Here is a 12,962-nt window from a genome sequence, read left to right on the forward strand (position 1 = left end):
TTTCCATATAAATGGTGTGTACTAAAGCTCCTACTAAGTGCAACTCTATAGCATATCCAGGGAAAGGGAATTTCTTGTTACACTTACTATTTTTTTTCATTTAGAGAAAATCACAAGTGATAGAAAATAAGGCCATAGCCACTTCTTTTTATTTCTTGTCCCCTTGGAAGTATTTATTCACTTGTCTTTTGTGTGGGCATGTGTGTGATCATGATGTTTGTACATGTCAGTGTGACAGTGTGATGTGTGTATGCACTTGGGTGCCTGTGTACTTGTGTGTGTGTGTAGGTTAGAGGCTGGCGTGAGTATCCTCCCCAACCATTCTCCCGCTCATCTTCCTAGTCAGGGTTTCTCACGGAGCCCAGAGCTCATCCACTTAGCTGGCCTGGCTGCCCAGGGAGTCCTAGAGATTCCCTCCTCACAGTTGGGTTCCAGATGGAGTCTCCACACTTGCTTTTACATGGGCACAATCCCAATGTATGTCCTCATGTCTCTGTGACAGGCACTTCATCATGTGAGCCATTTCCCAAACTCCTAAGCCTTTTAAAATCAGTAACCAAGAGTTTCAGATTGTGCCAGATTGCATAGTATCGGCTTAATAACATATATTTTACGAATTTTGGGTTGAGATACAGTAGCATGAAATTAGTACTTAGGCTTACCATTCACAAGTACTGCAATGCAAAGTCTTGACTTTTAAGGAAAAAGTCTATTCTCCATCCCTTTCTAAAGTCCTGTCCTATTTGAAATATGGTAGCAACAAACACAAGTGACCTACTCAGAAAAATATTTGGCAACTGCAACAAAGCCAGGTGTGGTGGCACAAGCCTGTAATCCTGGCGTTTGGCAGGTTGAGGCAGAAAGGTGACGAGGCCTGCCCAAGATACACAGAAAGACCTTGTCTCAAAAACAAGAAAATTGCCTCACATTTTTTCCTAGTGATACAGTATTTTAAGTTAATGAATTAGCCAATGAATTATTTTTCTTCAGTACCACTCATGCTGAACAAAGAGCACCCCCATTTCTATACTACTTTATAATAGCTCTTTCATGTTTTCTGTATTGTATACACACAAACTTATAGGGAATTCTCATATAGAGTTTATTTGAAAAAGTCTTTATTTTATTTACTTATGTATTATTTATTTTTGAGGCAGGGTTTGGCTGTGTAGCTGAAGCTAGCCTTGAGCTCACAATCCTCCTGCCTCAGCTTTCTGAGTGCTGGAATTGTATGTATGTTGTACCATATTAAGCATGCTTGAATAGTTTTATGTTGACTTTTCAACAGGGTTTCTGTGTAGGTCTGGATATCCTAGAACTCACTCTGTTGACAGGCTGGCCCCAAACTCACAGAAATCTACCCACTTCTGCTTCCCAAGTGTTGGGATTAAAGGTGCTCCACCATTGCCCAGTCCATGCTTGAATAATTTAAAAGTCACTCAACAATGGACATTTTCTGTATTTTCCCATTACACTCAGTACTTAAGATCTGGCCTGGCATTTGGAAAGCCCCCTCTATGATATGCTCTTTTTTATTAGACTCTAATTTTTGTGGAGGAAAACAGCTTGCATTTGTGTCTGCAATATCGAATACCATCATCCCATATAGACACTACATACAAGAGTTGGAAAGACAAAATAAAAAAAGACTTTTTTTGTACAGTAGTATATTTTAATCTAATTTTAGTTCATTGTTACAGTATGTCTCTTGTAATTTTCTCTTTAATTTTCTCTGCCTACTCACCTGAAACTTGGTAACTAATTGTTCCGTATAGGCAATATGTTCAGATACACTTTGACTTTATGTATGCAATAGTATTTTCTCAACCTGTCCCTTTAAGGACCTTTCCTTGGACTCTTGTGTTCCTAGGGTCCCCCTGAAAGTGGAGCAGGCAAACAATGCTCGCGATGCTCTGGCAAAGACTGTCTATAGCCATCTCTTTGATCACGTGGTGAACAGGGTAAATCAGTGCTTTCCTTTTGAAACATCTTCTTATTTTATTGGAGTCCTGGATATTGCTGGTTTCGGTAAGCATGGTTTCTTTTGTTAATTTGTATTTGATTTAAAAAACAAACAAACAAATACAACAATGTTTTGTCTAAAGCTGTTGTGGTAACCTTTCTCCTTGCTATGACCGAATACTAGAGAGAAGCAAAAGAAGGCAGTGTTTACCCTGCCTTGAGGTTTCAGAGTGTTCAGCCTTATCATGGTGGAGCAGAGCTGCTCACATCCTGAAGGGCAAGAGGGGAGGGGGCGGGGGGCAGGGAGAGGATATGACTATATATGGTAGCTTTTTGATCCCCCTCTTGTTGCCCCTGGACCCCCAGCCCCTGAGATGGTACTTCTCACATTCAGGGTAGGACTTTCTATTTGGTAGCAATCTCTAGAAAGACCCTCACAACACCAGAGGTGTGCTTTAACAATGTTCTTGGTATTTACTTCTCAATTGAATCAAGTTGACCATCAAGGTGAAGTATCAGAAACCTTTTCTTCTCGTGATTCAGTTGACATAACTTCTTTATAAGTTCATGCCTGCATTGAATTATGCAGCTTTCAGAGAAAGCTAATTAGTACTAAAATTAAAACATTTTCATCTAAAGTGTTGCAGCTGTACTCTGTACAGCTGAAGGAAAGAGAAACCCCCTGAACACGGCTGCTAAAAATAATAAAGTTGGAATATAGTTTTGGAACACATAAACTCCCATCATTGATGAGATTTCATCATCTTTAGACATGATACACATATTCAGAGTGTGAAATTGTAGAACCTCACGGGTCTTAGACATAATTCAACCCTTAACTTTAGAATGAATCACTATCATAGAATTTTTGGTAACAGATTAAACAGGAAGAAAATCTCCTACAGTACATAAATTTTAAATAATTTTTGTACTCTAGGTTGTGTTAGTACCTAGAAACTAGTGTTTTAGAAACTTATGTTAAAAAGAGCTTACGGGGTTTGAGAGATGGCTCAGAGTTTAAGAGTACTGACTGCTCTTCCTAAGGTCCTGAATTCAAATCCCAGCAACCACATGGTGGTTCACAACCACCCATAATAAGATCTGATGCTCTCTTCTGGTGCATCTGAAGAAAGCTACAGTGTACTCACACATGATAAATAAATATATATTTAAGAAAAAAAAGAGCTTACTAATAATTTTTTGATTTTCAAACCATAGGACATTTGCATGATTGGACAAGGTATTTCTGATACCTAATTTTAGTGCCTGACAGTATAAGTTATAAGTTTTGAGTTTAGAACATTTTGGGGACATAGAGCAAACAATTTTATGTGTTTTGTAAGCCCAGACTATTAACGTACATTGTCGATGGTGACAGCTCTCCTCTGGGTTTCTGTTTGCAGAGTACTTTGAGCACAACAGCTTCGAGCAATTTTGTATCAACTATTGCAATGAGAAACTCCAACAGTTTTTTAATGAAAGGATCCTGAAGGAGGTGAGTAATGATATTTAAATTTAAGGTTCACATTAAGCTGTTTACAATTCAAGGAGGAAACTCAGGTTGCAATTACCCTGACTGAGGGAGGCTGACATGAGGTGGCCAGGTGGTCCAGCAAGTGCTCGAAGTTCAGCAGTTTAGCTGGAGTTTGGGGCCCCTGTAAGAGTTAATAGGCTGCTTTGCAGGAGGGAGGCCTGTGATCGCTCACCGGTGACTTTCATTAGTCTGCTCAGCTTCTGGGCTTCCCCCTGATTTGGTTGTTTCTATTTCTGCCACTGTTAAACAGCTTCCCACTCTCATCCTTGGCCTTAACCTCTCTTGTCCTTCTCAGTGTCTGTTTCTGCTTGCTCTGTCTGCCACATTTTGTCGCCTCCCTATGTGCATCAACAAAGGTGCCAGTCAGGAGATTTTGAGCAGCCACTGGCCAGGAGTACCCCGGGCTAGCACTGTGCCTACCGTGCCGTCTTGTGTGCTACAAGCTGCTTTTGAGTGGCCTGTCTTTGGCCACCATTTCCTCTTCAGGAAGGAACGTCCTTCCTCTGCTCTCAGTGTGTAACTGTAGGCATGCCTGACACTCAGCATACCAAGATAGACTAGGAAAAGGTATTTTATGATTCTTTAGAGTTCAGTCAAAGCAAAGATAGCTTTGGATAATTGACTTGTTCCCAGGCTCATTATTTTCTCCCCTAAAACCTCCAGTATTTCCCGTGAGTGCCTTTGTTTCTCCTCTGTGCTGTCTGCGGTAGGTTTTGCTGACTGAAGATGCTGGAGTAGAGGAACTGGAAAGTTTCCAGTGCAGCCTGTCCTTGTTCAGATGAAGAAGGCAGGTCTGCGGGCATCCCACGGCTTCCCTAGGCTGCAGCCTGTCCTTGTTCAGATGAAGAAGGCAGGTCTGCGGGCATCCCACGGCTTCCCTAGGCTTGACTCTGCTTTCCTGGCTGTAGGTCCACACCCTGTACTTCCTCTCTTTCATCAGGGTTGCCATTCCTGAGTTTTTGAGCTGTAGGTTTTTTTCTTTATTTCCATCTCATCTATTCCCTCCCCACCGCCCCGTATTTTGTTTTTATTTTTGTCTTTGTAAGGTTTCTGGAATATCATTGCGTTTGTTGATTTTTGAATAGGCTGCAGGTAATCAGTTGTAGCATAAACACATGAGTAAAACAAGTGTTCTGTAAGACAGCGTCTCTGTTCTGTCCAGCTGTGCTGTTAGTCCTTCCTTTGCTGTGCCACATGCACGCTTCGCCTGTAACATGCTATAATCCGCACTTTTCCCACCAGCTCAGTCACACTCCACATAGAAAGAGGAACCACATCAGAAGGGTGCACTGTCTTCTGCGTGCTTCTATCACAGTCCTTTAAATCTGTATATGAATTTACAGTTTCAGATTGTGTTCAATTTGACCGTGCCTTGTAGAATGTTCAGGAACTTTCCTGGCATAGATCATGAGAAGAAATATTTAACCATGGTGAGGGAAATGGTAGAACACATTTAAGTTCAATGTATAGGTTACCCATATGATAAAAAATGGCTTCAACATTATTTTAAGACGATACTGATTTACATATAGACAATATGTTTTTGTGGAGATATTATTGATGTATAATTCTTTCTAATTATATGTATTATGTTGCTGTGGATTCCTTGTACCCATAGTTGGCTGCAAGGGTCTAAACTTAGTTTCATCTTCAGGAAACCATTTAGGGCTATACCTGTTGGTAAAAATCTTTATAGTTTAACCAGTAACTGAAATGACACCAAAGTCTGGTGGCATTTTACATTGCATGGCATTTCTATGTTGATGACTGTCATGTTTGATTTACAGGAACAAGAACTGTATCAGAAAGAGGGCCTGGGTGTTAATGAAGTCCATTACGTGGACAATCAGGACTGCATAGGTATGGGTACTGGTGTTCTGCCTTTGGGAAATATGGGGGAGATGATGGCCGCACTTGCTGGGAACACCACTGTGTTCAGTGATTTAGACAGTTATCGGACTTGGGACTGTGGCGTTGGAGATGGGGTCTTTTGTAGTACACCCTGCCAGTTATTTGTCTTCACAAGGCATCATTCTCAGCTAGGTTGAAGGGTTTTCTAAAAGCTCTGATTATTATGATACATATTCTACTACTCTGAAGGCTACTTGGTGACCCATGTAAAGGGGAAGCACCAGGATTCAGGGAATAAGCAGATAGCTGTGTCGTCTGTTAGGACAAAGTGCACAGTGTGGTGAGGTTTGCCAGGGCCTCTTGGTTCTGTTCTCTTCTGTGGATGGCAATATCTCTCACTGACTGCAAGTTGACTTTAGAAGTTTCACATTAAAGCTAGATAACACCATGAAACTGCAGAACAGGGCCTCTGCTTTTCTTTGAGTTTATCAATAAAGAAATGTCATCCATTGCCCTCCAGCTCACTCTTGGTCTAACTAACTAATTAATTAATCAATCAATTAATTTGTATGGATGTTTTATCTGCATGTGTGTCTCCGAACCACATTTATGCCTAGTGTCCACAGAAGTCAGAAGAAGGCATCTGATCTGGGACTGGAATTACAGACAGTTGTAAGCTGCTGTGTGGGTGCTGGGAATCGAACCCCAGTCCTTTTAGCTATCAAGCCATCTCTCCATCTCCCACCTTCTGTCTTTCTTTTCTTGCCCATCCCATCTCTAAAGTTAAGTGTTGGGTAAGTCTGGGAATTGAAAGTCCAATTGATAATCCAGCCACAATAACCATATTGTCTAGATTTTTGACAGTGCAGTGTAGAGTAGCAGCCTGTGCCAGTGTAGCAGCCTGTGTCAGTGTTACAGCCTGTGTCAGTGTTACAGCCTGTGTCAGTGTTACAGCCTGTGTCAGTGTTAAAGCCTGTGTCAGTATAGCCTTTCTAAGTCTTCCCTGTTCTACCCTGCTCTGCTCAGCATCCTTTTAGCCACCACATCTCTTCTCACCTCTGTGAATTGGCCGTGGGGTTGTCAATCTGCCAGGAACTTCTCCCCTTCTGTTGATCCATTTTCCCACTTCTGTCTTATGCTAGTTCAGCATGTTCATTGTCATTCATCACCAACGTTCAGAGAAGTGTCACATTCTGATTGATGCAGTGGGAACTTTGGCTTCTTGTTCTGTGTTCTAGAACTCTATTCTAGCTCGTATAATCTATATCCATATCTGTATGTATGTATGTATGTATGTATCAAATTAATACAACTTGCTGAGCCCATTTCATTACTTGTATGTATATGGTTTCAAGGCTGACTACTTTGCAGAGGACAACATAAGGGGCTTATGCCTAAGAGAAGCTAATTCTCTGTCTTCCAAAACTCACTAGTTGCCTGTGGTTGGTTCTTTATCTAGGTGTGGGACCATATGAAGTTTCCCCCTGTCCACATTGATAAGTCTGTTGATATTGCCATTGTTCTGGTCTTTTTATACATCCATTTCTAGGAGAGACAGTTTCACAGCCAGCTTCCTGGTGTTCTGGGTCTTATACTCTGTCTTGTCCTTTTGTGATGTTCCTGGGGCCATGAATGCAGGGGCTGATGAGTCACTTTCTTTGGGAAGTTGTTTCCCCATAACCTGTATTAAAACTATGATGTTACCTTTAAACAGATGCCATATTTGAAATAAAAATTCTATTTCTAGATGGCTTTCTACAGTATATGCTCATGATTATCTCTTATAACCCAAATACTTTTTGAAGCCAAAGAGTAAATATTCCTTAAAGTATTGTTTCATCACTATGAATGTTTTGATATCTTAAAATAGATTTAATCGAAGTGAAGTTAGTGGGGATCCTGGATATTCTGGATGAAGAAAATCGTCTTCCCCAGCCGAGTGACCAGCACTTCACGTCTGTGGTTCACCAGAAGCACAAAGACCACTTCCGGCTCACTGTGAGTCTGCCTTTATAAAATGGGGTTTCTACGGGGAAGAGACATCTCTAGGCTGGCAGCTGCACTAGGTTTCAGATGTTGTTAACTGCTAGAGTCATCGTTATCCAAAGATGAGAGCAATTAGATTATAGCCAGCAAACCTTGTCTCTAGATGGTTATAACATTATGTGTGTGAGTGTGTATGTATGTGTTTATGTGTCTTTCTCTATGAATACATATTTGGTGATACAGTTTTAGTCGAGTGCAGCAGCTCATGCAGCCAGAGAGGGAAATGGACACCCAACTGGTGGGAAGATTAGGTAGCATAAAGGAAGAGGAGACAAGGTGATCGATAGAAATAGGGCGAGAGCATGCCTTTACAGAAGCCCAGGTTGCTCAGCTGCTGTTGGCTCTTGAGTCCTGGTGGCAGCGGAAGTGGAGTGGTTTTCCGGGAACTTGGTGTCTGTGGCTGTGTAAATGGTTTCCTGTGTTCCTCCAACCCTGTGCTTCTGCCTGCACTCAGCCATCGTCTCCTGAGATAGCACACAGCTTCACCCCTGAGTGCAGTAGGAGCCCGAGCAGCACAGAAACACTGACTTCAGTTTCAGTCACAAAGGTAGATGCTGCCTCATGACGGAGAGACTAGCAGTGGGACTCTCCTCACATCCCTCAAAAAAAAAAAAAAAAAAAAAAAAAAAGACACAAAAAGAAACTAGAGAAGCTACTTAGAATCGCTTAGTGGGAATAGGGTAGCAGTTGGCAAATGCCTCCATTAACTGTGTATGTATGAAGTTGTCAAATAGTGTACCAGTCATTGCTTTGATAGGTCAAGCTACTTAAATGAATGGTAACAAATATGCTCATTTCTATTTATTATTAACAAAATAACAGTGCACACACACACACCGGATGTTACTAGAGACCCCATTAATATGTTAAAAAAGAGGCAAGGATAATTTAAAATTTAATTTAAAAAGTTGGCAAAACATCATAGATTCCGTGGCTGAAAACCTCACGTCTGGACCTCAGAACTTCTTATTCCATTGTCTTACAGTCTTTCAAAGCCCTGATAATTATCTTAATGCACAGTACTTTGGTGGAAAGAAACGAGACAATATGTATTCTCGACAAAACGTTTGCTAATTTTAAAGCTGTGTACCGAGTGTTGCTTGTTTAATATGTGCTTGGTCATGCATGGTTGCCTTCACCAGATCAGTAAACAGAATTGTAACCAGAATAATCCCAGAGACTTGAAGGCAGCAAGAGAACGAGGTCTGACTGCTTTGCTCAGGGAGAACAAGCAAGAATAAAGCAATAATCCCAATTTCCATCTGCCATTAGTTTAGCTGTATGTTTTTGCAACTGAATGTGATGGTTGTTCATGGAGCACTTGGTATTGTCTGAGTGCTTTTACTTGAATGACTTTATTTAATCCTATTAGTATCCTCAAGTTACACATGAAGGATGGACCAGGGAAGGTAAGGGACATGCCAGAGTGGCATTTGAGGATGGTGGGTTAGGGTGCAGGCGAGGTGGTGTGGCAGAAGAGCCCCCATTCTGGCTCCTGGGTGATGGCCCTTTCTCTATTCTAAGAGCTCAGACCTGGGCTCCCATGGCTTAGTCTGTTTAAATAATACTCTCTTTTTTACCCTGGGTTATTTTTAGAGACAAATGTGATCACACATGTGAAGGTACTTTGGAAAGTTTAAATAATTCAAATATGAGATACTATAATTAAATGTTAAGGCTCAAGGAAACGGTGTAGTTTCCTTGGAGTGGTTTCAGTCTTATTGTGTAAAATGTCAGGATGGTTGGTTTGGGACACCGGAAGTGTTTGGTGCTGATCTCATGGTGTTTTACTGGATACACTTGGGAATCATTCTCTATGAACACTGTGGGGCGAGGGAAGTTTAAAACTCCCTCCTGAGTGATTCTAGTAAGCATTAAGATTGAGCTTTAGAAATAGGTGGTTAATTACACAACAATTTCAATGTTTTATGTTCACTTTCAAATGAAGTTTTATTTTAAAAAAAGATTTTATTTTTCTGTGTCCATGTATGGATATGTGCATCTCACGGAGGTGCCTGCGGAGTTCCGAAAAAGGTGTTGGTTCACCTGGAGTTGCAGTGGTTTGGGGCTAACAGACATGGCTCCTGGAAACCAAGCTCAAGTCCCCCCCCTCCCCAAAGAGCCCCACCCTCACAAATCCCTCCCCTCACTACCCTTCCCCTTTTCCTCAGAGGAGAAAGGGAAGCCCTCTTAGGGTATCATCTCACTCTGGGACATCAAATTACAGCAAGACTAAGCATCTCCTCTTCCACTAAGGCTCGACCAGGCCGTCCAGATAGGGCAACGGGATCCAATGGCAGGCAACAGAGTCAGAGACAGCCCCCAACTCCAATTGTTAGGGGACCCACATGAAGGCCAAGCTGCCCATCTGCCACAAATGTGTAGGGTGGCCTAGGTTCACCTCCTGCATGCTCTTTGGTTAGTGGTTCAGTCTCTATGAGTCTGCACAAGCCCAGGTTAGTTGACTCTGTAGATCTTCTTGTGGTGTCCTTGACCCCTCTGGCTTGCTCAGTCCTATCCCCCATTCTTTCACAAGACTCCCTGATCTCCGCCTGATGTTTGGCTCTGGGTCTCTGCATCAGTTTCCATCCACTGCTGGATAAAGGCTCTCAGGAGACAGTTATGCTAGGCTCCTGTCCCCAAGCATAGCAGAGTATCATTAATAGTGTCAGGGTTGGCTGTCTCCCATGGGATGGGTCTCAAGTTGAGCCCGATATTGGTTGTCTGCTTTCCCAATCTCTGCTCCATCTTTATCCCCGTGCATCTTGTAGGCAGGACAAATGTGTGGTTGAAAGTTTTGTGGGAGGGTCATGTCCTCCTCCCTCCTCTGGAAGACCCACCTGGCACATGTGTATATATTTTGTGCATGGTATTTATGTATGTGTATATGTTTTGTGTGTGGCATTCACACATGTGTATATGTTTTGTGTGTGGTATTCATATATATTTTGTGTGTGCCAGGCATACATTGTATGTATATTTTATGTATAGTAGGCATATGTGTATGTGTTTTAAGTGTGGCAGGTATGTTTGTGTGTATGTTTTGTGTGAAGCAGGCATATATGTGTGTATGTTTCTTGTGTGGTAGGTGTGCACGTGTGTATATTTTGGTCTTACACCAATTTTTTTTTCCACTAAGATACAACCAAATTTTAATTAGATTCTGCAAATACTTTAAGGTGTTTTTGATATTTAAAAGTATTATGATTGTGAAAAATGTGAAAGTTCCTTATGAGTTTCGGTTACTTTGCATCTGTAATTGTCTAAGGAGTCACTGACAGGCTTCTTGATAACATAGTAACGTATATGTGTACTTTCCCCTCAGATTCCCAGGAAATCTAAGCTGGCAGTCCACAGGAACCTCAGAGACGATGAAGGCTTTATCATCAGGCACTTTGCAGGGGCCGTGTGCTACGAGACAGTGAGTAAAGCATTGCTTAGGAGAAGGCGGTAGGTGTGAAGCCACCCTCTGCAGTGTGGGAGTGTCTGGCTGGTTAGGCTTGAGTAGCCGTAAAAATCCAGTTCCTTGGTACTAATCACCCATAAAGTGCTGACTACCCATGTCCTGCTGTCTCGGACAGTGTGGGCATGGAACGTTTGTGTTTTCTCAGAAAACTGCATGGGGCAGAGTTCAGGTAGGGTATTTTTATCACAATGCAGATAGAAACATTTTATTTGATTTTTTTTTTCAGACCCAGTTTGTGGAGAAAAATAATGATGCACTACATATGTCTCTTGAATCCTTGATATGTGAGTCCAGGGATAAGTTTATAAGGGCATTATTTGAGTCATCTACAAATAACAACAAAGATACGAAACAGAAGGCTGGAAAACTTAGCTTCATCAGCGTGGGAAACAAGTTCAAGGTATTTGTGCTAAATATCTTAATTGCTGGGCTTTTTTTTTTTTTTTCTTTTTTGCCTGTATTTAAGATAAAAAAAAAAAACCCCACCCATTGTTTTATATTGTAAGGTAGATCACAGAAGTGCCACAGGTGTGTCTCAAGAGATGACCCTGCATTATTGATGCTTGTATGTAAGATCTAACTGTTGTCCTAGTAACTGTACAGTACAGAAATGCTTATATTTTCAGGCCGTGCTCCTACACTGCATATCTGATTGATTCTCCTGATGTTCTTGCTTCCACATACTGGCCGCCTTCAAGTCTCCTCTTTCCCACGTGTTTTCCTTCCTTCCTTGTTCAGCAGTTCTGTTTAGCTGCGGTAGTTGAACTGGCATGGCTAGAGAGGACTAGTTGAGCAGTGAGGAAGAGCAGGCACAGCCAGGGGCCTCAGGTAAATGCGCATCTTCCCAGACTCCATTCACAGCATGGCTGCTATGCTAAAGAGCCCGTCTCAGAGGACTGGTCCAGTTTGTAACTCATTGCTGTGTGCTTCCTCTCATGGCACCGTGGGCATGCGAATGACAGTAAAACTTGATTGACGCTTTGATAACTTTTATAAAAGAGATGTGCTTTCTCTGGCAAACTTCAATTTGCTGATCTAACTTTAAGGAATAGTTTGATTTTTTATCAGTTTTTGAATCAAAATTAATTCTTTGAAGTCTAATAAGGATTGTTTTAAAAGAAGGTGTGTTTTAGTGATAGAATGCTATTAATTGCTCATATAAAATTTAAACCTTAATAAATAATTACAATGTATAGACTAAAGAAATGTAACTAAATTCTCTCTTAATTTCCAGAAAGTATCACTATATTTCCTATACAACTGCCATTTGAAATGTATACTTTAAATATTTAAGATGATATAATTAGAAAGTATATTTATATTTATTTAGAGCAGTGCTTTTCATTCTTCCTAATGCTACAACCCTTTAATACAGTTCCTCTTGTTGTGGTGATCCCACCCATAAAATTATTTCCATTGCTCCTTCATAACTGTAATTTTGATATTGTTATGAATTGTAATGTAAATATCTGATGTGCAGGATATCTGATACATTATTCCTAAGAGGATCACAACCCACACTTTGAGAACCACCAGTGTAAAGAGATCTGTGGTGCTTACTTTGAGAAGCAGAAAGCTTCTCAAATCCCTTTCCCGTTGAAATGGGTCCTGAACTGGGCTTGGTGACACAGGCCTGTAATCCCAGCTCAGGGGATGGAGAGCTAGGAGGAGGATTTACATTTCAAGGCCAGGCTCTGGTACCTGAATCAAGATTAGCCAGAGCTATGTGAGACCCTGTCTCAAAGCCAACAACCAAACAAGACAAACAAAAAGAAAACAGAAAGAGTTGACATGATCCTAAATACCAAATTTGATACTAATATTTCTAAAAGCTAAGCTTTTTAAAGCGTTTTAAATGTAAATATAGAAGTCATAAAACACTTTTAGATAGCTGAATTTGTTTAAAGATGTATTAATTATGGGTTCTTACATACTCAGTGAGCAATATTTTTTATATAGTATTTTTCCACTCCAGACTAAACACTTGAAAAAAGGTTGGTTTGAAAGTAGCATGTTGGCAAGATGTGATGTCATGGCCCCTGAGGTCCCAGGTGACTCAGGAGGCAAACGAAGGAGCATCATTTGAGCCCAGGCATTCAGGGC

The 12,962-nt window shown here is 41.2% G+C and overlaps 1 protein-coding gene and 1 long non-coding RNA gene across 13 annotated transcripts in view; one reads left to right on the forward strand and one right to left on the reverse strand.

The window, feature by feature from the left end:
* The window catches only part of Myo6 (myosin VI), a 146,754-nt gene that overhangs the window by 93,933 nt on the left and 39,859 nt on the right, over positions 1-12,962 (forward strand). For 10 of the 12 annotated variants that reach the window (XM_011242667.1, XM_011242669.1, XM_006510835.3 and 7 more), the window contains 6 exons: positions 1,871-2,028; positions 3,366-3,457; positions 5,284-5,356; positions 7,218-7,345; positions 10,719-10,814; positions 11,086-11,259. In XM_011242667.1, the coding sequence (XP_011240969.1) occupies positions 1,871-2,028; positions 3,366-3,457; positions 5,284-5,356; positions 7,218-7,345; positions 10,719-10,814; positions 11,086-11,259 (721 nt within the window). Of the gene's footprint in view, positions 1-1,870; positions 2,029-3,365; positions 3,458-5,283; positions 5,357-7,217; positions 7,346-10,718; positions 10,815-11,085; positions 11,260-11,485; positions 11,688-12,962 lie in introns of all 12 variants that reach the window. The other 2 variants (XR_003947804.1, XR_003947803.1) reach the window with 2 other exon arrangements.
* Positions 3,409-6,524, reverse strand: Gm27227 (predicted gene 27227). The gene is made up of 2 exons (NR_166662.1): positions 6,404-6,524; positions 3,409-4,891 (listed from the first exon to the last, which is right to left on the reverse strand). It is a non-coding gene; the product is annotated as a predicted gene 27227 (long non-coding RNA).

Source organism: Mus musculus, chromosome 9, assembly GCF_000001635.26.
Source record: "Mus musculus strain C57BL/6J chromosome 9, GRCm38.p6 C57BL/6J".
In the NCBI taxonomy this organism is placed as follows: Eukaryota; Metazoa; Chordata; class Mammalia; order Rodentia; family Muridae; genus Mus; species Mus musculus.